Source organism: Manacus vitellinus, unplaced genomic scaffold, assembly GCF_001715985.3.
Source record: "Manacus vitellinus isolate BGI_N305 unplaced genomic scaffold, ASM171598v3 scaffold_42_pilon, whole genome shotgun sequence".
NCBI classification, from domain to species: Eukaryota; Metazoa; Chordata; class Aves; order Passeriformes; family Pipridae; genus Manacus; species Manacus vitellinus.
In genome coordinates this window covers 912,291-936,091 of record NW_021940553.1, presented here as the reverse complement: position 1 = coordinate 936,091, position 23,801 = coordinate 912,291, and the positions used below count along the sequence as shown (strand labels likewise).

Sequence of the window (23,801 nt, the reverse complement as noted above, 5' to 3'; positions counted from 1 at the left end):
CAGAGCTTGGCCAGAAGGATTGGCATGGATGAGAGCAGCTGCTGGGAATCCATCTCTGGAGAGGGTGATGTTTTCCCTCCAAGTGTGGCTCGGAGGTCCCATCTCCTGATAGTGAGGGTAGAACACAAATGGCAGGTGGAGGAGCATGAACAGAAGCTGAGAGCACAGGGTTCAAGGGTTGTTTGGGGTCTTGGAAGAGACTGGGAGAGTCTTGGTCTTTTGAGGGCAGGGCAGAGAGTAAAAGGGCCAGGTGATGGGGGATTGGGTTGGCAAAAGGCAAGGGATGGAGAGCTTTGTGGCATCACAGCTGTATCTTCAGCTTCTGTCAGCTTTGGCAAGCAATCCTGTTCCTGCAACATGCTGAATTTATTTAGCAAGAGCACTGTGTGGGAGACACATCCCGCGCTTTGGGATGGAGGAAGAGCAGTGCCACATCTCACCATTGCCGAGCCCTGGCTTTCTGCTGAAGTCCAGCTGCCTGTATGGGTTTGGGAATGGGTTTTTATGGTGAAGGGGTTTTTGTTGCTTGGTTGTTTTTTGAGTACTCTCACCCAGTCCTTGAGCATCACCCATGAGGTTGGTGCGAGCTTCCCTGATCCTGCAGAAAGGAGGTCTGCAGGGAGGGCCCATTTTAGTGGGAAATGGCTTTATTAAAGGACACAAAGCCACCAGAAATGTCTGGCAGAGTTTCTGGTGGACTTTCTTTTTTTTTCTGGAGTTTTGAATCTCTGTCAGCAAGGTACCAGTGAAAAGTTGTTCACCTATAGCAATTAGTCAGAAATTTGGGGAAAATATCGAGTGTAGCTGTGCTGGTGAGTTTGAACATGAGTATGTCTAGGCCATACTCATTTGGACTGTTTCAGATTGAACAGAAATTTCAACAATTTTTAGTTTAAAAATTTTTATTTTAGAAATCATTTTTCAACATAGATATTACTAGTGCATGATATAGATAAGGAGCATGAACGGGAAAAAAGCCCCAGGCCATGAGTTAGAGCCAGGAGACAAACTGCTTTAGTAAAAGGGTACCTGTGATTCTGATCTAACTGGTTTGTGCTGTATCCACTGGCTTTCTTGATGGATGTTGATACATGGTGGTACTTATCTCCCTGTTTCTCACACGGGTTTTATCACAATAAAATGCCAGCTGAATTTCTGGAATTGGCAAAACCTCAGGCTGTCTGCAGAAAGCCATGATTAAAAGTTGGGTCAACTGAACATAACCTGTGTAAGTGTTTATTTTCAGTGAGACCTGATCCCACCGTAGCGTTTGGCACCGAAATTTTGTGTGTGTGGATGAGCAAGGTGTTCAGAGTGTAGGATACACACTGGTGGTAACTAGTCCTTCAAACATCTGGGCAGTGAAGGTGCCTTTCTCCCAACCACCTTTTCAGTTGGTGCACCTCTTCCCCTCATCAGGTGAGATATTTCTCACTTCTCAGGATGTCTGCAGGCTTGGCTCTTCCCCAAGGCTTCCCAAAGTGGCCACCTGCCCGTGTCTCACAAGTGACATGGGTCCAGTGTTTTTTCCCTCCATGCCAATTTAACAACTCTCAATTTTGTTCCATTTGGTATTTCTCAGCCATTGGGAGGTTCGGGTCAGGGTGTGCTCAGAAGGGAGGAAGGTGCTTTAGCTGTTGTAACATCTGGTGGGAATAACCACAACCTTTCAGATTTCATTTATACTCAGCTTGAAAACCAGTTGGTCTCCTCTTTTGAAGTCAGTACTGAATTTAGGCTATAGCAACCACAATGTATTTGAGCGTGCTTGAAACTTATTAGGTTTGAGGATGGAGAATGAGCAGCTGGAACAAAGCAGAAACGAGCACTAGTGTGTTTTGTTCCCAATCCCTCATGTTGGGTAAATATTTACATGTTTCCTGTGCATTAAGGTCCATGCTGGACCATCAGGTAGCATCACCTTGGGTAGTTTAGGGTCTATTGTGCAGCTGTCTCCCTACTCCATCCAACCCGAGTGGCGCTGGTGGAGCTGGGACCTGATCTGTGCCTTTAAATTAGTGGCCTGGACTTGGCTGTTGTGTTCAACAGGAGTTTGAGTGATGAGTCCTTTTGGCTTTTGAAGGCCAAGGTGGCCCTGCCCCTGCCTTAGCCCATGGCAGTGTCTGCAGGACCTCATGTAGCCCCACGAGGATGTCCGAGGCATGAGAAACCCTCTTTTAAGTGTCAGCTCTCACACCAGTCCTAAAACATATGCTTCCCTTTGTGCTTCCCAGATTTGCAGAGAACTTGAAAGAGTTTGATATTCTGCACTCTGTGATTTCGTGGGTTTCTGATCATTTTAGGTCACTTCAAAAGTCTTTCCCAAGCCTCTTGCTTTTGGAGCAATTAGCCTGACAATATCCACCTTTCTCCCCAAGCACCTTGTGGGATGTTTGTATAGGACTGATCAGGTGAGTTATTCTGGTTTTCAGATGAGTCATTATGCCCTCAGGGCTGAACAAGAAACCTGCAGGTTGCTTGACAGCCCAACAAGTAAGAGAATAAAGGAGAACACTAGGCACAGCTCCTTAATAGGCAAAAATAGTTGTTTTTGTAATGTGTCTTCTGGTGAACTACGAGTGTTTTCAGATGTGTGAGTAACTAGATTCCAATACTGGGCTAAGCAGTGGGAAAAACTTACTGAAGTGTTGATTTAGGCCTGGGAGGAGAATTAAGGAAGTAGAATAGAATGGAATAGGATAGGATAGAATAGAATAGAATTAGAATTAGAATTAGAATAGAATAGAATAGAATTATAATAGGAATAGAATAGAATAGAATAGAATAGAATAGAATAGAATAGAATAGAATAGAATAGAATAGAATAGAATAGAATAGAATAGAATAGAATAGAATAGAATAGAATAGAATAGAATAATTTTAGTTGGGAAGGACCTACAATAATCATCCACTTCAACTACCTGTTCAATTAAGGGCTGACCCAAAGTTAAGGCCTGTTGTTAGGGACATTGTCCAAGTGCCCTTAAGCAGCTTCAGAGGATGTGGGGTTGCTGAAGAAGCATAATTAATTCTCATGAAGATAGAGAAGGTAAGTATTATTTTTCCCCAGGCGTGCACTGGAGCCAAGTCTTGTCTTCATCTTCATCGAAGCCTCCCACAGTGTCATCCCTTTGCAATGTGTAAATAGAACATGCTAAAGGATTCATGAGAAAGCCCCAAAATCAGGGTGTTGGGCATGGGGCATAGTTTTGTAGGTGCTGGCAGGTGTGGTCTGGGAGCTGGAGCTCTCCTGTCTGGCCAGGTCGGTGGTTTTTGAGTGTGCAGGACAGAGCTGCCCCTGACTAAAGCAACCTGTTTGTTGTTTCCAGGAAGAGTGGGATCACAGCAGCAGTGGGAGCACAGGATCCCAGCCGGGGTCGGGCTCCAGGCAGGGGTCTGGATCCAGGTCTGGCAGCCACAGGAGAAGCAACCAGTTCAGGCAATCGACCAAGGTATATCTGATAGTGCTGTGCTGAAGTTGTGTCCCTTGCTTGCTGCTTATTGGAGGCATCCTCCCCACGACATGTTTGTTGTGTGTGTCACACGTGGGTGTGGGTGCATGTCAGTTTTGAAGGGCACTTCAAAGACCTAATTAATTCAGTCATAATGTGTGACCTGTTGAGGTGTGCTCAGTGCCTTAGTATTGGGAAAGAAGTTCCTTAGTCAACTGGTTTAGTGCAAAGCAAGTCAGGGGTTTTTTAATTTATTTGAAGTCTTGGAGTATTTAAATTTTGGGATATTAAGAGATGTCTGTAATTATTTGCTGACAAGTCTTCATTAGAAGTTGATAGATGAGTGGATACCACATAGATGGTGTTGAATGGTAACCTTGAGTGCAACTGCTTTCTGTGTGAGCTGTCTATAGGGCTAGATGGGGAATCACCTTCCTACTTACCCTGCAAAAGACTGTAAGAATTCACTTTTATCATTTTAGGCTCATCCTTGAACTCAGACCCTGACCATTCCTGTTTGTTTCAATCAGCCTCTGTCCTTTTTTCTCTTGGAGTTTCTCTGCACACGGGAGCACTGGTTGTGCCAGAAGTGAAGGGCAGACTCTGGGAGGTTTGGAACCAGTGGTCAAAGTCCTGGTCTGTTCATCCATTTCATCCTCCTGGAGAGCTTAAGGAAACCAGTCTGTCCTCCTGATGCTGTGGTGGGAGAGGACCCACAGGACCAGACTGCTGCTGGGAAGTGGTGGTCCTTTCTGGTGGGAAGGAGTGAGACTCAACATATCCTTCCTTCTTTGAGCAGGAATAATACTGTCTTCCTCAAAATGTCTATATTTTTATCTGTATTTTTCTTACGAGAGCTTGAAGTTTTCAACAAGGAAATCTTTCATTCATACCTTTTCCAGACAGTTCAATACCTATCCATCCTTTTTGTTCCCTACCAAAGTGCAGCCAAGGGGTTGTGGGCAGCAGAAGAGCAGGAAGGGTGGGGGAAGCTCCTCAAACTTGGAACTGAAAAACGCTTAAGAAGTAACACATGGCACAGGATAATCCCTGGTTTATACCACGGACTCAGGCGACCACCTGGTGTTGTTCTGCAGCGATGAGCTAACACAGCCGTGCAGCAAAGGGCATGACTTTGGGTTTGCTTTCTGGAGGACGGTGATGAGGAGCGGCGAGAGGTGGGACGCTGAGCTGGGCTTTGGGAAGCTGCTGCGTGCATGCAAATGCTGACTTTGTGGGGAATTTGCTGAAGCTGCATGCACGGTAAACAGGCCAGAGTCCACGTGGGGCCGTCCCTGTTTGTGCTGGCAGCTGGGCAGCGGTGGACGGAGGTGACGTGAGCTCACAGGGGCTGGAGGACAGAGGCTGTGGACGTGTGTTTAAGCCTCACTGCCTGTAGGGTCTGCTTCACCGGATCTCTCATCTCTCCGAGTAGCATTGGTGTTATTCTTGTCAGTGTGCCTCTCGTTCATCATTCCTCGTTAATTAATTTTCATCGGCACTGACTCCTTCGCGGTGAAAATGATTATCTAAAGCTGAGGGTTGGGTCATGGGGAGCTTCACGTTAAAACTGCTGAGGGTTGTAATTGCAGTCCTGGGGGGACTGACAGCAAGTCACTTCTTTTCGTAAATACATGAAGGTTTTTTTCTCTTTTTTTTGTACCTGGGCTTGAGAATCGGCTTTTTGAAGTCTTATTATTAAATCTTGGCACTGCTGTGAGCATTTTAGTAAACGACCTGCAGCACAGGGCAGCAAGGATGCTGCCTGTCCTGTGAGTCGAGACAGAAACTGGTTCTAGAGACAGGTAGTCGAAGACCTAAGGGGTGTCTCGAAATGGCCATAGTGACTCAAGACTTAATGACAAGGTGTGTTATTGGGGCCCTGGCGCCGTCTGTATGGAGTCTGGCTAATGCTTAGAGTGCCTCTGAGAGGTTATGGGGACATCTTCTCAGAGGAAGTTTTGGGTGAGAGCACCAACTGCTGCCTAGAAGCTTGGACCTGTCTGACCTCCTCATCACTTGAGATGGATTTGTCTGCAAGAAGAGGTATCTCTTCTTTGTGTGACAGCCAGGAAGGCCTGACATGTGTGTTCTCATTATACTGCATTTGGATGCTTGTAAGGATTTAGGAAACTAATTTCTCTCTATGGTGGGAGAAAATCGTGCTTACATTTGCCTAAAATAAAAAGCTCAGCTTCCGTAACTGATCACGAGAGTTTGATGTATTTCTGGCAGTTTGTTTCTGAGCAGAGACATGTCAACTTGCAGATCCACAGAGGTTAAAATCATAATCCATAAACCCCTTGGAGGAGACTAAAAAGGGAGCAATTTGGCTGTGTTTGGAGTATGTGATGTCTAAATTGGCTGTTGTGCTGGGAATGGCTGCAAAGTGTGACCATCTGTAGTGTTCCCTGGGGATGTGTGCCCTGACACTGGTTGGGGAAATGTTGCTCATTTGGGTAGATTGAGGTCTGGGACTTTATTAAGAAATTATCAAATTTTTATGAGTGTTTAGTGTCTTGGTTATTACTAATAATGTTTGAAAATGACAGGAATTATACAATGGGGAATATATGGAATCCATCTTCTCTAGCATGTGGTATTTTTTACCAGAGTGGGACCATTTGGGCTGAAATGCTTAAGTAATCTAAAAATGTGCCTGTTCTTAGAGCAAAGAGAACCATGTCACCACAACTCCTTGAAGAAGAAGGATAGCTTTCACCATCCTTATTGGTGACAGCAGGCTCTGGTAGAGCTGCTGATGACGAGTATCTCCATCCTTGGAGGTATTCAAAAGCCATCTGGATGTGATCTTGGGCACCTGATTGAACCAGAAGACCTTTAAAGGTCCCTTCCAACCTGAACTATTCTGAGGTATTAGGTGGGCCTGCTTGAGCAGGAGGGTTGGACCAAATGAGCTTCAGAGGTCCCTTCCCACCTCAAAAGGTCTGTGGCTGTGAAGCTGAGCGACTTCATGGCTGAGATTTTACGAGGATTTATGATTTGTGATTTTTTTATGAAGTTCAACAAGACAAAGTGCCAGGTCCTGCCCTTGGGTCACACCAACCCCCTGCAGCTCCAGGCTGGGACAGAGGGGTTGGAAAACTGGGAAAGGCCCTGTGGGTGCTGGTGGCAGCGGCTGGACACGAGCCCAGGTGTGCCCAGGGGGGCAAGAGGCCAATGGCCCCGGGGCTGTCCCAGCCGTGGTGTGGCAGCAGGGCCAGGGCAGTGCCCTCCCTGTGCTGGCACTGCTGAGGCACCTCCAGTGCTGGGGCAGTTCTGGGCCCTCAGACAAGAGAGACACTGAGGGGCTGGAGCGTGTGCAGGGAAGGGAACGGAGCTGGGGAAGGGTCTGGAGCAGCAGGAGGGGCTGAGGGAGCTGGGGGGGCTCATCCTGAAAGAAAGGAGGCTCAGGGGGGACCTTCTGGCTCTGCAACTCCCTGATAGGAGGGGGAAGCTGGGAGAGGTCAGGCTCTGGAACAAGGGACAGGACAAGGGGAAATGGGCTCCAGCTGTGCCAGGGGAGGGTCAGGTTGGACATGAAGAAGAATTTCTTCTTGGAAAGGGTGATCAGGCATTGGAATGGGCTGCCCAGGGAGGTGGTGGAGTCCCCACCCCTGGAAGCATCCAAGGAACTCCTGGACGTGTCACTCAGTGCTCTGGGCTGGGGGGTAAGGTGGGGGTCGGGCACTGGTTGGATTCGATGATTTTGGAGGTCTTTTACAACCTAATTGATTCTGTGATTCTGTGGGTCTCAACCTGCCCAGGGGAGCTTGGTGGGTCATGGTGGTCGTGGACAGTGGGGCAGGAGGACAGGGCTGGAGTCAGAGCTGAGCCTACGTGTTGTCTGCTCTGTCTTGTCGACAGCTTTGTGTTCCCAAGGCTGAAACTGTTTCACTCCTTGCCTTCAGGGTGCACTTTTGCAGCTTGTGAGGGATCTCTGTGTTGAAGTGAGTGTGGATTCACCCAGAAGCATAGGAGCCCCTGTGCAGAGCCAGGACACCTCTGTGGCTGGTGTTGGGAGAGGATGTGCTGGGCTGTGCCATGGTCCAGATAGCTCCACGTGCCTTCCAGTGAGTAACCACCTTTCCCTCTCTCCTAGAATGGCAACAAGGACAGCAACCTTGACATGCTGGGCACAGACATCTGGGCTGCCAACACCTTTGACTCCTTCAGGTAAGCTGGTGTTAAAATGCTTTAAGAGAGAGAGGGACTCTTAGATGGACTGTGCCTTCTCTTAGCCTTCACCCACAGGCCCCTCCTGCTGGTACCTGGGCACCAGTGAGTACCCTGTTAGTACTCACATCGCTGCTGCTCCTCCTCCTCCCCATCCCCATTTAGCCCATGGCTAAATCAGCACAGCTGATCTACATAAATCATCCTTTGTGCTTTGGAGAGACCACTGGATGGGTTTGCAGTCCAAACACCTGAAACCGGTACCAATACAATTACTTGTAATCATCTGAGAGCTGCACAGGCAAGACTTGAGTCAGCTCTGAGCTACTGCTCCAGGACTTACTTTTCCATTAGTTGGAGGTACAATCACGTGTTGGCTTCTTTGCTGCTGGGAAGAGCTCTTTACCTCGTGTTTGAGCATGGGGGAAGCAGTGAAAGATGAAGAATCTACAGGGGTTATCACCTGCCTGCTCCAGGCCATTGGAGCAGACAGGCTGTGCAGGGCCAGAGAGAACATCTCCATTGCATGGACCGGACCACTACCTTTTTTGATAGCCCTTTCATAGAGAGCAAGTATAGTTTTCAAGGTGTGTGCTGTATCAAAATTAGGGGTTCAGATCAAGCAACAGGAGCTCAGCATATCTAAAAAAGGAGAAAAAAATGAAAAGAAAGGAGGTGCAGCAGTGTGGAGGTTGGAGGCCCACATCCATGTGCTCTGCAGCAGGGCATGGTGCTTCCAGAAGTACCAGCTTTCCTCGTCTGCAGGCTCCAGTGTGCCTTCTGCTCTTCAGCTCAGTGGTGTTTAATCAGTACTGGACTTTCTTTCTTTGTTTTTTCCCTGTTTTTCTCACCTAGTGGCGCGACGTGGGATTTGCAGCCTGAAAAACTAGATTTCACCCAATTTCACAGGAAGCTGAGAAACACCTCCAAACATCCGTTGCCTCACATAGACAGAGAAGGGTGAGTGCCCTGTGTGCAATATGTGCTCTCCAGGAAGGTCTCTTAATTTCTCCCTTACTGTAGGGACACTAGCTTGGTGGCAGACCTCATGTGGAGGACATGGGAAAAAGGTGCTGGAAAGACATACGGGGTTTGAGGATGCCACAGTCAGTCTGGCTGGCTCCTCTGTCATCCAGGGCTGGGCTGGAGCAGAGTTGTTCTCTGTATTTTTGCGCTGTTTGGTAGGTTCCAGTCTTTAAATAACTATGGGTCCGAGTCTTCCAGATGCAGGTCTCCTAGATTTAAACACCTCTGGGTACTGAGAGAAAGATCCTGGTTTAACGCTGATCCTGGTTACAGTTACTGTTCTCTCCAACAAGATTTCAGTGAAGAAATGAGCATCAATGTGATTCATGTAGATCCAAGTGCTCATCCCCCATCTGCTAGGCATGAAACTGTGGGAACATTCAACAGCTCCTCTTGCTGGTGGCAGCCTCCATGGACTTCCGTGGTATTGCTGGATTCCTCATCAGCTGTTGGTTGGTCAAACCAAATAAATGTGTACTGGCACCAGGTGGATCACCAGTGTTGCTTAAATGGGTATCACTTTTTCTCTGGGGATTCTCTGCAGCTGGAGAAACAATCACTACCTAAAAGGAGGTTGTAGCCAGCTGGGGGTCAGTCTCTTCTCCCAAGTAACAAGGGACAGGACAAGAGGAAAAGGCTTCAAGTTGCACCGGGGGAGGTTTAGATTGGAAATTGGAAACAGTTTCTTCACAGAAAGGTTTGTCCAGCCCTGGAACAGCTGCCCGGGGCAGTGGTGGAGTCCCCATCCCCAGAGGCATTTAAAAGCTTTACCATGTCGTATGTAGGGATGGAAATCCTCTCTTGGACCAGTTTTTCTGTTGATAAGTTGGTTTTCCCAGAGTACTGACCAATGCTATGTGCCTGGTCTGCACATCTTGTTTAGAAGACACAATTAGAATTATTATTAGAACAGTTGATTAGAAACAGTTAGAAACATCTCGGTGTTTCTAACCAGGCCAGCAATCCCACCCCAGCACAGGCTCAGCACCTGCAGGAAGCCCTTGCACTGCAGAGCGACAGGAAGAGTCACACAACTCAATTGTTTTCTGCAGTGTAAGTAAGGTATAATGCAGGTGTATGAAGAGCAATTTTCAGAACATTTGGAACAATGGGACACTAAATTTCTAAGTCACCAAGTGCCTTAGTCATGTTTACTCCCATTTCTTCTGACGGGTTTGAAAAACGATATGAAGGGGCCCTCAGTAAAATAAGATCTAATATGCCCAGTGGATGATGGCACTTGCCAGATGATGATGTCAGTGACATCTGCTACATACAGGGAGGATGCAGCAGGGTCTGTGTTGTGGTTTTCCTCCATTCCCAGTGTAGTGCAAATGCCCAGGATGCAAACGGGTAGAGAAGGCAGTGTGGAGGTGAGATATTTAATCACTCCTAAGTACTACAGCCATAAAACTTGGACAAGAATTAGTGTATCTGCAGAAAAGTTAAAGAGATGCTGTCAGCACAAGCAGTGCATCTCCCAGAAATGCGGGTCATTCTAAGTAGCTTGGCTAAAATAGAGGAAGCACAGACAAAATTGGTTTTATTTTTTAGCTCTTAGTTGGCTGTGTTGTGCATTCATCAGCACTCTGTGCCAAATCTGTGCTGAGTGTGATTCAGCTTGCTGAACCTCCAAGAATCTCCACCTGCTAGCTAGGCATTTTCTCTCTGGCTTGAATGGGAAGCTTTTTTAACGATGTATCTGTGCAATGAAAAAAATAATGGGGGAAAAAAAAGCATATGCTTTGTTCAGCTGTGTGTTTTCAACACTGTAAGTACCAAAAGGACAATTTTATTCCTTAGTCTGATCTCTTACCCAAGACTGGCCATGTAGTTGCATCCAGTTATTTGACCTCAAGGGACTTTTGCTTGGATGAAGTGTTTTCCTCCAGAAAGACATGAATTTTATTGAAAGATGCTGTTTGGTAGTCTGCTGAATAATCGAAGTGGAGTGGTTAAGCAAAGCTGAGGAACTATACTGACCTGACTCGTTTCTGACCTGAAATTGTCTGGCTTTAATTTCCAGTGTTATCTCTTGCTCTGCTTTTACTCTTCCAGATCAAACGACCTTTTGTAGCTGATATTTCCTCTTCATTCCAGGTATCTCTCAAGCCTTTAGTTTTTCTGGTAGTCTGAGAAATTCCTCTACCACCTCTTTGAAACGTGACTCCCAGTGCTTCCTGTGGTCCTGTAGATCAGGCTCAGCCGTTCTGTCTCTAGGGGAAAGCTGCCTTCAACCCCCTAAGCCCTGCCTCCTCCTCGTCCCCTGCCTTTATGCCACAGTTTAGCATCAGAAATTCGGCCTGGAACAGTCCCCATCCTTTTCAGATAACCTTTTCCTACTATACATTCGCCCATTCTATACCAGCAACTGGTATTATTTGTCCCCAAATGTTTGACATTTTTCTCTTATGTATAAATGTATATATATATCAATGCTTATATGTATGTATACGTATTTGTATATGTAGACACATTATATTTTTCCCTTTGTAACTCAAAGTCAGGATTTCATCTATGATGGAAAGTCAATTGTTGAACACCTCTGATTTCCTATAACTATAGAATCATAGAATGGTTTGAGTTGGAAGGGACCTTCAGGATCACCTGGTCCAACCCCTCTGCCATAGGTAGGAACGCCTTTGATTAGACCAAGTTGCTCCAATCAGCCAAGGTTAATTAAATTGTTTGCCTTCAGTTTGCTGTTTCTTGAGCCTGGCACTTCAGCACGTGCCCATTTTTTTTTAATTTTTTCTCCATTTGCTCCAAGTCCACCATCATCTGTTTTTCTCTGACTTCTAAGCACTGATTACCTGCATCTGCTGTACCAAAATTCCTATTGTATCTTATTCAATGAAGCCTCATCACTAATTGACAAAAAAATACATTATCATTCTTGCATAATAAAAGAGATCATCTCAATTGTTTATAAATGTAGAAGGATGATATTTACTGACCATTTTTTCTTCTTCTATATCATCACAAACTCTCTGCATCCAGCTAGTAGTTACCTTTGGATTGGGTTTTTTTCCTTTCTTGATACAAAAAAGTCCTTCAGCTGCCAGCTCTGTGTTTGGTGTGTGAGTGCTTGGCTTCTCACCCCAATTTTTTTGTCTTCCAAATTGTCTGTTTATGTTTATATCGATTGCTGTTTGCTGTCTGAGATGTATGTTTGTGCTTGCTCGCTGACACCTTTCTCAGCAGGGGAACTGGAGCTCCTGTGGAGACCAACAAATGAGCAGTGCTTCAAAGGAAACGTCTTTCATTACTTTTTTGTGTCCTCACTTTTCTTCTGTCCAGGTGGGCTGTGCTTTCAGTTTTACTTGGTCTGGGAATCGAGTAACCCAACGCCACTGCTCAGGACTGCCTTTGGTTTTCTCACTGCTGCCACTACCAGGAGTGTTTGAGCGCTGTGGCAGATGGTGCAGGTGGAGAGGACTGGGAAAAGCATTTAATTTTGTATTAACAGCTTTGCGCCCGCGTGGGAGTGTTTCGGAGGCACAGCATACTCGCCTCAGAGAGCCTCTTTGTTTTCATGAAGGTCCCTTGCAGTAAGAACTGATCTTCCCCATGTGCCGTAATAGACAATTAGCTGTGTCTCCAGCGAGTTTTCACGTGGTTTTGTTTGTTTTCCTCTTGCCACAGGCTTGGAAAAGGGAAATACGAGGATGGTGACAGCATCAACTTGAACGACATAGAGAAAGTCCTCCCAGTGTGGCAGGTAGGTGACAAGGACATCTGCCCATGCTACAGTGGAGACCAGCACTGCCTTCCCTGCCTTGTGTTTCCTTGGGAAACCCCCCTCAGGAGTGGGAAGGCTGCCGAGCACTGGTCCTTTGGGGGCTGGGATGGAGATTGGTGCCTGTGATTTCGGGTGTTAGTGCTGGGCAAGGGCAGTTGCCACGTAGACTTTGTTGGGAGGTGATATATTGAGGCCAGGATATGTATATATACATATATATAAGTACATGTACACAGGACTCGTGTGCTTTAGAAAGGGAGATTCTGAAAAGCATCAATCCTCCCGACAGCTCCAAAATAAATTGCTGCCAGGAAGCCAGCAGTGCTGGTGTGCTGACCCAGGTGTTTCCCTTTTGGAGTGTGCCTGTGTTTACATGCCGTGATAATCCATGTGTGTGCTTTCTCCAGCCTATTCCTTCTCCAGATCTCTCTTTACGGCCCAGTCTGACGCTTGGATGTTGGGGAATGGCAGGATGAGACCCTCAGTTAAAAAGTCACATTGAATAAGTCCATTTGTCAGCATCATATAATTTTTCATTTTACAGAGCCCTGGTCCTGCAAGAGTGTCCTGGGCTAGGCAGGTTCTTAGGATGTTTGGTGTGCTTTTGCTGAAATCTCTGTCTCCAGAGGGAAAGACGAAGACATCTCATGTGCTGTGGTAGCATTACCCTTTTCAGTGCTGAGCCAAGAGCTCACCAGGCTTCTTGCTCATACATCATGTGAGGAATAGCTTTGCTCATCCTGCAAACCATGTGATGATCTGCCTTACTGTTTCTTTTGGGTGAGCTGTTTGGCACTAAATACACAAAGTAGTGGAAGGAGTGGAGAAGTGCTGCTGACTTTGGCAGGGAGGAGCATTCCCTGCAGCTGCTTCCTGCTCCGTCTCTTCCATGTTTGGTGTGTCTGGACTTTAGGTCACAGGGAGAAAACATCAGGTTCAGCTGGTACAAACCCCAGTAATTCTGCAAAATAAGGTTAGTTTTCCCCCAGTGAATAATTGGGAAATGAGGAATTGAACCATCTTTGGTGCGAGGAGCTGATTTTCTTCAAGAGGGTTTTAATGAACAGCTATTAAATAAGCCGAGCCCTCCTGGTATGGTTATCTCATCGTACCCTAACACCAGGTTGAGTCCATCGACTCCAATGAATTAATTGCAATATATACCTTAATATTTAGCTTAACTGTTAGTGTGACATTTCTAAGCTGGAAGACCTAGTGGGAATGCTGGATCTGGTGTTTTGTTTGTGCCCCTGGGCAGACCCGTGCAATGCTGAGTTATTTTGGAGACGTGCTTACCTTGGCATGTGTGTCTGTGGGAATTAGGAGCCAGGTAGTTCTGGGTGAGGATTTGTCTTTTTTAATGCCGACAAGTGAAATACTTGCAGACAGCTGGTCTAATCCTCACATGTCATTGTTAACTGGATTTGAATGCAACCGTGCAACGCTGACGGAGATTTTTCTGGTCTTTATCCCTTGTTTGAAATGGCTCTGTGGAGCAGTGTGTGGGGGCATAAGGGAAAGTATTTGTGTGAGACTATGGAAGGAAAATCGTTAACCTTCCATGGGCTTGTCCCATGATGGAGCTTTGTTTGTTAGGTGTCATGAAGAAGAGGCTTTTCAGGTTGGAGATACATAAGCTCTTATTCTGTCTGTGTTTAAGAGCTCCTGGCTTGCTTACAGCAGCCAAACACAGGCAGGGGGGTCAGTCTGAGCATCCTCCAGTGCCACTGGGGTGGTCTGAGAACCCTCCAGTGTGACTGAACCAGTCCAAGCATCCTCCATCACGACTGGGGTGGTCCAGGCATCCCCCAGCACAACTCAGATGCAAATGTTTTGCTGCTGAGTGTACTTCAGCAGCTGTAGAAGGGTTAAAAGCAGTATATTTGAGAGAGGTAGCAGGTCTTACTTGCAGGCTTCTTGGAGATTTGGATGCCTTTGATATTAAGGTATGATAGACATAGGACATGAATCTTGAACTAATCTCAGGTATACATCCAGATGTGTATGTGTATCTCTACAGAGAGATGCAGTGACATCCCTAACAGGTTAAACAGAATATTCTGGGTATCTGGGGGCTAAGCAGGCTATTCTGGATATCTGGATGTTAATATGTCTATACATGAGTTTTGCTGCTTGAATCTGTCAATAGTATTTTAGAAAATATTGCAAGGAAAGCCTCTGAGTGTTTGGCGGTTAAAGGGTGAAAAAATAAACAAAAACCCCCCCGAAACAGCGTCCCCGAAATCCTCTTCTTTTGTTTGGAAATCAGAGAATGCTCCCTGGGGCTGCTCTCACAGGACAGCCCACTCTGCCATCTCGTGGACATGCACGGGCAGGTGAATCCAGCTCTGCAATTCCTTCACCACAGCTGGTATTTTGAAGCTTTCTTCTGCTTTTCTTCCATCTTTTCAAAACTCATCTGACATGCTGATTTTTACTGGTAAATAGGTTTTATTTTTGAAAGCTTCATCACTAGGAGCTCATGAGGTCATTGCTTTGGCTCAGCTCATGAGCTGTAACCTCTTCATCTCTCCTTACTCATAAAAGTCTATAGTTGGATTTGGGCACTGATTCACCAGAGTGCTGCCAAAAGGCTACTCTTTTGAAGATAAATGTTCCCCGTTCATAAGAACTGCTCTTTATTGCATACCAGAGAGGATCAATTTGCTGCATTAGAGAGGCGCAGCTCAGGTGCAGAGCTGCTCGTCATCATCTTCTCCATTTGCACCTCAGCTGGTTTGTTGAAGGAGACCACATAACCACCTTGACGTCATGAGGACGTCACAGGGAGGGCTGAGTCAGTGCCTTTTGCTCTTGCTCCCTTTGGCAAACGCTTGGGAAGGCTTTCAGTCTTGGATGTGTCATAGCCGAGTGCTCCAGTCTTTACGCACAGGCTTCAGACTGAAAGCCCTGGGCACACTCTATATTTACCAGAAAAAACAACCTAAGGGGTCGTGTCCTGCAAGATCACAGGATCGTGGAGTGGCTTGGGTTGAAATGGACCTTAAAGCTCATTTCATTCCACCCACTGCCATGGGCAAGAACACCTTCCACTAGACCAGGTTGCTCCAAGCCCCATCCAACCTTGGACTTGGACACTTCCAGGGATGGGGCAGCCACAGCTTCTCTGGGCAAAATCCAACCCCCTCCCTCCTGTAAAACTCGTGAAGGATACAGGAGGCTGCATGTCACAGGGATGTGCTGTGAATGCTGCTAGACACGAGCAGAGAGTTTTAGGACATATCCCAAGTGGTTTCTGGACTGGTGTCTCTCAGTGTTTGGCTTTCAGTTTGCTGGACTCCTACCTTCAGGATGGGCTTGCCCTCCTCAGAACTCTGGGGATGTGCCTTCGCTGTCCAGCTGTGTGGCACTTCTGAAAGGCATATTGGGCTTTGCTGTTGTAATGGGATAAACTTGGAAGGCAGCATTGATATCATTTGGTTTGGCACCTTACTGCCTTGCAGCTCATCTCCTTCCATTTCCTTACTGATGTTTGACCCTTTTTGTCATATGCTTGCAGTTACAATAAACTGCTTGTTTCTCTTCTGGCTGCAGTCGTCATCCAGCTTCCTTGCTGGATGAGAACCAAGGGAGCAGCTCCTTGGGAGAAAGGCAGACTCTGTAAGTTGTTCGTGTTCCTCTTAGCACCACTGTATTCCTGATTTTGTCCGAACAGGCTAAGAAACACCACGATTCCCGATCATGCTGGGATCCCACCTGAATTTAGGCACCTACAGGCATCTCTGCCTACTTTCCTTGGGACCCCTCCTCACTGACAAGTATTTTCAAGTCAGACCCTAAAATTCTGGGAGGGCTGAGATCCTGTGAGTAAAGGTGGGACCTGTGCGTGGATTGCTCGCTTGAGGTTCCTGCCCTAGCCAAGGCATGGACACATTGGGGTGTGATTTGTGGCACCTCATTGTAGAGGTCTAGGAAAGTCTGGATGATTCCCATCTGAGGGTACCCACGTCCTTTCCCTGTCAGCTCTGCAGGGTGCCTAGATGGACCAGCTCACACGTGGACTTGGTCAAATATGGATATCTCTCCCTGAGAGAGATGAAGCCAAGCCAGGTGTCCAGGGAGAGAAGGGTTGGATCCCCTCTACTGTCACACTCCATGTGAGAAGGTGGGATCAGTGTCCAGCACTGATATGAAGGGCTTGCTCCTGGAGCCTGCAGATCACTGGCCCCCCCAGGGTGGTGGTGTCAAGGCACCAGGTCTCTCTGGAGCTCAGGGATATCTCTTTGGTGGGGTGGTGTTATTTACTGTCAACATATGGAGTCATCCTCTCCACATTGTCTCTTGCCTACTCTTTCTGCACTACAAGGTCGGGCAGTTCTCGTTTTACCCAGCATGTTGGGCAGCTCAGATCCTTCCTCTCCCAGTAGGCTGTTCCACACTGGTGGAGCCGGGTTGGGCTTGTCCCTCTGGTTTTCCCTCCCACTGGGAATGACCTGGTTGATGTGGTGTGGACCCCTTGTGCTCTATGTCTCTGCTGTCGCTCATCAGGTCTAACCCTGGTGTCCTTTATATGTACATCAAACCCTTATGAAGAAGTCGGGGTTTCTCCCCGGGAGCCCCGAAACAGGGATTTCTTCTCCTCACCCCCAGTTCTTGCTGGACTCTGTCCAGAACATGTAGGCATGGCATTGCTTTCAGAGAAGGTTTCTTGTCTGAAAAGCCCATATCCCAAGGGTCTTTCCAATACTGTAACAGCTAAAACCACTGTGGAAAGTCCCTGTCAGAGAGCCAGGGTTTACTTGAGTATAGGTCACAACATATTGGGAGTCAGAGTTCTACTGCTGAGTAAAAAGCTTTTGGTTTGCCATGGCTTCCAGTAAGTCACAGTCTTTCTGTGGCCTGTTTTTTGTTGTTTTTAACCCAACTGACAGTGACCATCGCCTTGGCTTTCAGTTTGGAGAGGGAAAACTGCCATGGTCACCTGTAACCCCTTCAGCATCACTCCCAAGTCAGAGTTAAGGACACCATTATCCAAGCAAGGCAGGTGAGGCCATTGGCATCCCCAAAGCACTGGAGAGGAGAGGTCTGGACCAAGGCTGGCTTACCTCCCACACAATTCATCACCTCACAGGTTCTAGCAACATCCAAGCCTGGGCTGTGGCAGAACAGCACAGTCACTGTGAGCCCTGAACCAGGTTATAAACCCCGTGGTTTTTATTGGACATGCAGGAAAGGGAAGATCTTCCAGTGGCTCTATCACATTATGATCATCTTCCATATCACAGGTTCGTTGAAAGATTTAGGTTCAAAAAGACCCTCAAGACCATCCAGTCCAGCCATCCCCCAGCACTGCCAAGGCCACCATTAACCCAGGTCCCCACGTGCCACATCCACATGGCTTTTAAATCCCTCCAGGAATGGGGACGTTACCACTGCCCTGGGCAGCCTGTGCTGGGGATGAAGACATTTTTCCTAATATCCAATTTCCTGATATCATACAATAGCCTTATTCAGTGCACAAAGGAAACACGAGAGAAATGGCCAAGAGCTTTAATGTTCCCATCACTATTATAATTATTATTACTACTACTACTATTATGGTTCAGAGGTGGTTCATGATTTTAAGAAATGAAATGGGTTCTCCCTTCTCAGGACTGGTGTTATTTTTCTGGCTGTCATTTATGTCAGGCAGACTTAGCAATACTGACTCATAATTCCTGGGATTGTCTTCCCAGCCTGGTGAGCACAGAGATGCCTGTTTTAAAGGTTCCTGGAGCTGGTACTGGTCAGCTAGGCAGGGTTAGGGCCAGGCTGCCATGCCTGCAGGATGGGAGGCATTGGGATGCTGTCACACCCTGCTTGGATCAGCTGGTGAGGGACATGGGTTTGGAATAAGCAAGGGGGGGACGGTGGAAGGGGTAAGGGTGGCTTATGCTGCAGCTCTGATGGTTGGCTGGATGTTTGGTGGCCGAGGGGACGGGACTGGTGGCAGAGGGGAGCCCTTGCAGCACTAGAGGGCACTGCGGCCTCGCTGCATGGCCCCAAAACACAGCTCTGTGCAGAGGAAACCAGGCTTTTTCCAAAGGCTTTTTCCAAGCAGAAACCTCACTCTGCAGCGGCTGTGCCTCTCACCCTCCGGTGCCGGGTCGTGCTGCTCTCCATCCTGTGCTGTGCCCACCTGGGGCCCGAGGTGCATGTCCAGCATGGGGGAACCTGGGGCTTACAGAGAGGGAGGGTGTTTCTCTGTACCTGGGGCTGAATTTGGGTAGTACTGTGCATCCTCCTGAGCCTCATGGCATCCCTGAGCAGAGCAGGGTTAAAACTGAAGGTGTCCCCTGAATATCAGCGGCCTGAAGGGAGCTGATATCTGGGCATCAGATATACCCCACAGCCCAGGTTGCCCTTGCTGGCATCGTGACACCTCCCCAGTTTCTCTTGGAAATCCCACCTTTGCAAGTGTAATCCTCAGCTCTGTGTGTTTCCTGTGGGATGCTCCAGCAGGGCTCAGTCTGAAGCCATGCCTCTCATACCAAGGTGTGCTGAGGGGTCCTCCCTTCCTCTGGAAGTGCTGCTGCCCCATCAAGTGTAGGATGAATACCCCTGAATACCCACATTCCCATTTGTCCACCTGTCCCTGTCCCCCGTCTACTCTGGATTGTGCCCAACCCCACTTGGAAGGACATGCCAGCCTCAGGAGGAGGGAGCCATCTCTGCTGGGCCATCTCTGTTCCTTGGATCCCAGTTTGCCAGGCACTGGTTTCTGCTACAAACTCAGTTTAATAATGGGATTTTGGCTGCCTTGCAGCTTTTCCTTGGACCAGGCTGATGGAAAGGTAGACATGAAGAGATGGCAGGATTAGGCTGGGCTTACCGATAGGGGCTGGTAGGTTTTGGGTTCATGACCAGGAGGCAGGAAGATGGGAGAGCTAGGTGGATAAGTCTGTTCTTGGGAGGATGATGAAGAAAGATCCTCTGTTTTGCTTTTAGAGAGTTCATGAGCAGTTTTAGACCTGTGAACTGCAGTTTTCTGGGGAATTAGCTGTTTTGGGTGAGGGAAATTGTACAGAGGTATAAATAGCAACTCGATAGGCATTTAAGGCTCAAAAATGGCACCACATTATGCTCTGTCTTAAATGCAGCAGAGAGCAACACGGATTTTTCCCAGCCCTACAGATGACTTCCCTTTCAGAAAGGGTTGCTTTTATGCAGCTATCTAATATCGAAAGCAAACCTGAAAGGTTTTGTTTTGGTTTTTCCCAGTCCTTTTTATAGACTCCAAAACACACCCCTCACCAAATCCTGCCTGAATTTTAACTTCTCAGTAATGTTACATCTTTTTCGCCCTTGTTTTCCCAGAGGATTCATTAGAAATCTGAGAGGGTTTTTGCTACAGTCCCTTGAATTTGCTGAATATTTTCCTGAAATGTGGAAGTAATATGGAATAATGATTAAGTTAAAGAAAAAGGTTATTAAAAGTAGCAGAAAAAAAAATCCAGATTTCTAGGGATCTCAAATAAAAACTCAGTGTCTCTTTGGTCAAGCAGCTATTTCTGCTGGCTTGGCTATTTCCACATCCTAATCCCCTTCCCTGCTCTCCGTGAAAGACCTGAATTTTTAATAAAATAAAGGAAAGGAAGGAATTTTCTCTCTAAAAAAAAGCAGGCATACCACAGGACCAGAGAAGAGAGACGTGCACACATCCCTGTTGGTGGAGGGACCTGCAGAGCCTAGAAACACATCGCTCTCTAAAAATCCTGCTAATGGAGGTTGTCCTCGTCCCTTGTCCGACAAAATAGGAGGTTAATGTTTCCTGTCACATTTATAAATTTCTTCTTAACCAGAAGATGCTCCCCCACCCTTTTCTGCTGCCTTTCCTCTGATGTTGTGGGAATAGAAACCAATACAATAAATGAGACCAGAAGTTCTTAAAATGTGAACTTCCTGCCTGGAGGCAGCAGGTAAGTGAATCCCATCCAGCCTGGGGAGATGTATATATAGCTATGGGTGTAAATATATGTATTTAGTGGCTGGATAAGTGTTTATTGCAATCCAAGGTGGTTTGGTCAAAGATTGTCATTTAAGTGGGAAATTTATTGCTGCACATGACGCCTGGATGTCTCTTCCATGGGGAAAATAAAGACTGTTTGTGAAGGGATTAAATGATGTCCTAGCTGTTGTAGCAGACCAAACTCTGTAACTCAGAGGTTCTTTCTAGTCTTGTGTTCATATTGTCCCTCATTTTATGCTTTTAAAAATACTTTTGGGGGTTGGGTTTTTTGCAGATCACAGAATCATGAAGTGTTTTGGGCTGGAAGGGACCTTAAAGATTATCTTGTTCCAAATCCTCTGCCATGGGCAGGGACACCTTCCACTAGAGTAGATTGCTCAGAGCCCCATCCAGCCTGGCCTTGAACACTTCCAGGGATACTCCATGAACTTCTCTGCTGGCTCCAGACATGGCTCCAATGTGTGCTGGCACTGTCAGTGAAAGAAAACTCTATGGCATCTCCCCAAAACGCCTTTGCTGGATGGTGGGTTTGAAGGATTTCGTTGGGGCTAATAGGAATAGTGAGTGGAGTGTGGTCTGCACACCTTTGATCAAACGGTGCTGCTCCAGTGCCCATGTCTCCAAGGGTTATTCCTCTTTGTCCTTCACCTGCTTGTACTGCTGTGGAGAAACTCCTCATTGTTGGCTTGCTTTCTTTTTAATTCTTTTTCTTTTACAATTCCTGTAATGTATGAGCAGAGAAACCACTGGAGGATGATAAAGCTTCATTTCTTCCTGCTTTTGTGACCCACTTCATTATTTTGTTTCTCATTGTATATTCTTCTGGGGCATCCAAACGGAAAGAAAATATGTGTGCTTGTAGGAGCTGTTTGTTTCCCTTTGGCTGAGACAAATAGGACCCCTTGGCTGGGCAAAATAAGCAGGTATCACAGAAGATATGGATTGCTTTTGCTTGTTAGTTCTAGGGAGGGAACTGCTGACATTTGCTCCACCACGCATCTGTGAGCAACATTATTCCTTCAAGTTGGTGGCCTGTGTACACCTTCGTTGGCCAGGCTTCCTCTAAGGGCTATGCACAAATACAATAGAAAAATATATATTCCTTACGTTTAGGTTGCTGCATGTTTTCTGGATAAGAATGAGAAGATTTGGGGTTGGTAGTTGCATGGACATGCTCTGAAGGAGCAGCAGAAATTTTTCATTGCTGTTCCACAACAATAATCCAGACCAAAGCCAGTTTTTAACACTGAAATGTGAAGCACAGATTTGCCTTTGTTGTAATTTAAAAGAAAACAGGAGTTCAGGATGGGGTCCAGGTACCATCACACCACTGCTGCTGGACTCCCTTGGCACACCACGGAATGTTGGCCGTGGCTGGTCTGCTCCAGCCACTGGGCCTGTGGTCAGAGAAAGCTTGGCTTTCCAAAAGCAGATGGCTAGGGTGGGCTGTTTTAAATGTTTTCTTCTTGTTGAAGGTTTATTCCCATCCCTGTTGTCCATGGAGGTTGTTCAGCTGGGATCTTACACCTACCTGACAGGAGGGTGTAGCCATGATGAGTTTGTCTTTTCTGCCAGCTAACAGACAACAGGACAAGAGGAAATGGCCTCAAGTTCCACCAAGGGAAGTTTAGACTGGATATTAGGGAACAACCCTTCTTCATGGGAAGGGTTGTCAAATGTGGGAATGGTGGAGTCCCCATCCCTGGAGAGATTTAAAAGCCATGTGGATGTGGCACTTTGAGACATGGGTTAGTGGTGGGCTTGGCAGTGCTGGGTAATAGTTGGGCTTGATGATCCTAGAGGGCTTTTCAACCTAAACGATTCTGTGATTGTATGATTCTATCTTTGATTTAGACAGCACTGGGAGACATGAAGGATGAAGGAGCTTCAAGATAACCTGTGGTTGTACAAACAACTCAGCCTAAAGGCTGTGGATAGCCTGGGGACTGGGCAGGTGACTGTGGATCATGGCTGGACTTGTAGGTGCAACCAACATGCTGAAAAATCATCTCCTTGTGTGCAAATTTTGATCTGGAAACACAGCGATGGGTTTTGATACCTGGGTTGTTGCAGCAGAGTTTCCACTCGTGGTTGGTTTGGCTGTGAGTGCAAAGCCAGCCCTGTGTGTCCTAAGGTTTCAGGAGCTGGTGCAGTCCCCGTGTTCCCTGTGGCATCACTGCCCAGCACCAGCAGTGTCCCCACAAAACAGGTCACCACCTCTACAAGCAGAGAGGCAAAGAGTTGGATTCACACTGAAACGGTATTTCAGCCAGAAAGAGCAAAAGCATTAAAAAAAATACCCTGACCATTAATATATGAGTGTCCACCTTGTCGTGCAATCACAATATCGGTTTTCTGTTTTATTTTTTTTTTATGGTCGGCTTAACAATTCAAAGGCTACACTGCGCTTTGGTTTTTCCAGTCTGCTGCATCGTGTGACCCCGGTGACTCTGAGCTAAGCCTCATTATATAATGGCGGGGTGTTTTTTTGGAAAACCTCCATTTAATCCTTTCGGAGCAGAATTTGCTGGTTTTTGTTTTCTTTCATATCGTTGTCTTGTTTCCCCCCTCCGCCTACCCCTTCCCCGGCGGGCGTGCGCTGGAGGCGTCAGTCTGGGAACAGGGTCCTTTCTTCCCTTTTTTTTTTTTTTTTTTTTTTTTTCAAATCTGCAGAGAAAGGAAAAAAAAAAATGGTTTATTTTCGTTTGCTTGGGTTACAGCGCCTTTCCCCACCGTCGGGGGGAAGGACTACGTGATGTGCAGCAGGTATTTTGTGAATGGAGCACAACCCTGTGACTCCCTGTCGCTTGACCGAAGGGGGAGGCAGGGGAAGGAGAAAGAAAAAAAAAAATAATAAAAACCACCACCCAGTGACTCCATCTGACTCGTTTTGGCTGGAAAACTTTTTCAGCGCCGTGGTTCTTAAGCCAGGAGGAAGCTTTCTTCTGGCCCAAGAACAATAAAGGGGTCAGCAGCCTGATCCTCCCTCCTACACCCTCTTCCTTCCATTGTGAGGGGTCTGTGCAAATATCCCAGGCTGCTTCTGCTGGGGCCTGAGGGACCTGAGCCACACATGTGACATTAAAGAGAAAGTCCGTGAACTTAGGAATCCTGCAAAAAGAAAAAAAAAAAAAAAAAAAGAAAGAGAGAACAAAATAAAGTCTCTGAGGGGCTCTATTTCTGGTGTACTGTTACACTTGGAGAAGGTACCGATGGGTGTTTCTCATGGTGGGGGGAAATCCGTCCCCTTGCCGTGTCTAGGTGCTCCTTCATGATGCCACGTCAGCATCTTCCCCGCCGTCTGCTCAACAAGTGGCCAGATCCCTGCCGAGGGAGGTGAACCTTTTTGTGTCACCAGCCCTTGAGCTCCTCCATTTCTCTGCTTGTCCAAGGTGGGGAGTTTCTGCTGCTCCCACAGTGCCAGTAGAAGGCCTGT

The 23,801-nt window shown here is 47.0% G+C and overlaps 1 protein-coding gene across 1 annotated transcript in view; it reads left to right on the top strand.

Annotated features, from left to right (window-relative positions):
* Nucleotides 1–23,801, top strand: part of CTIF (cap binding complex dependent translation initiation factor) — a 118,795-nt gene that overhangs the window by 10,655 nt on the left and 84,339 nt on the right. The window contains 3 exon segments of the mRNA XM_018078816.3: nt 7,555–7,628; nt 8,484–8,588; nt 12,300–12,375. Of these exon segments, the coding sequence (XP_017934305.1) occupies nt 7,555–7,628; nt 8,484–8,588; nt 12,300–12,375 (255 nt within the window).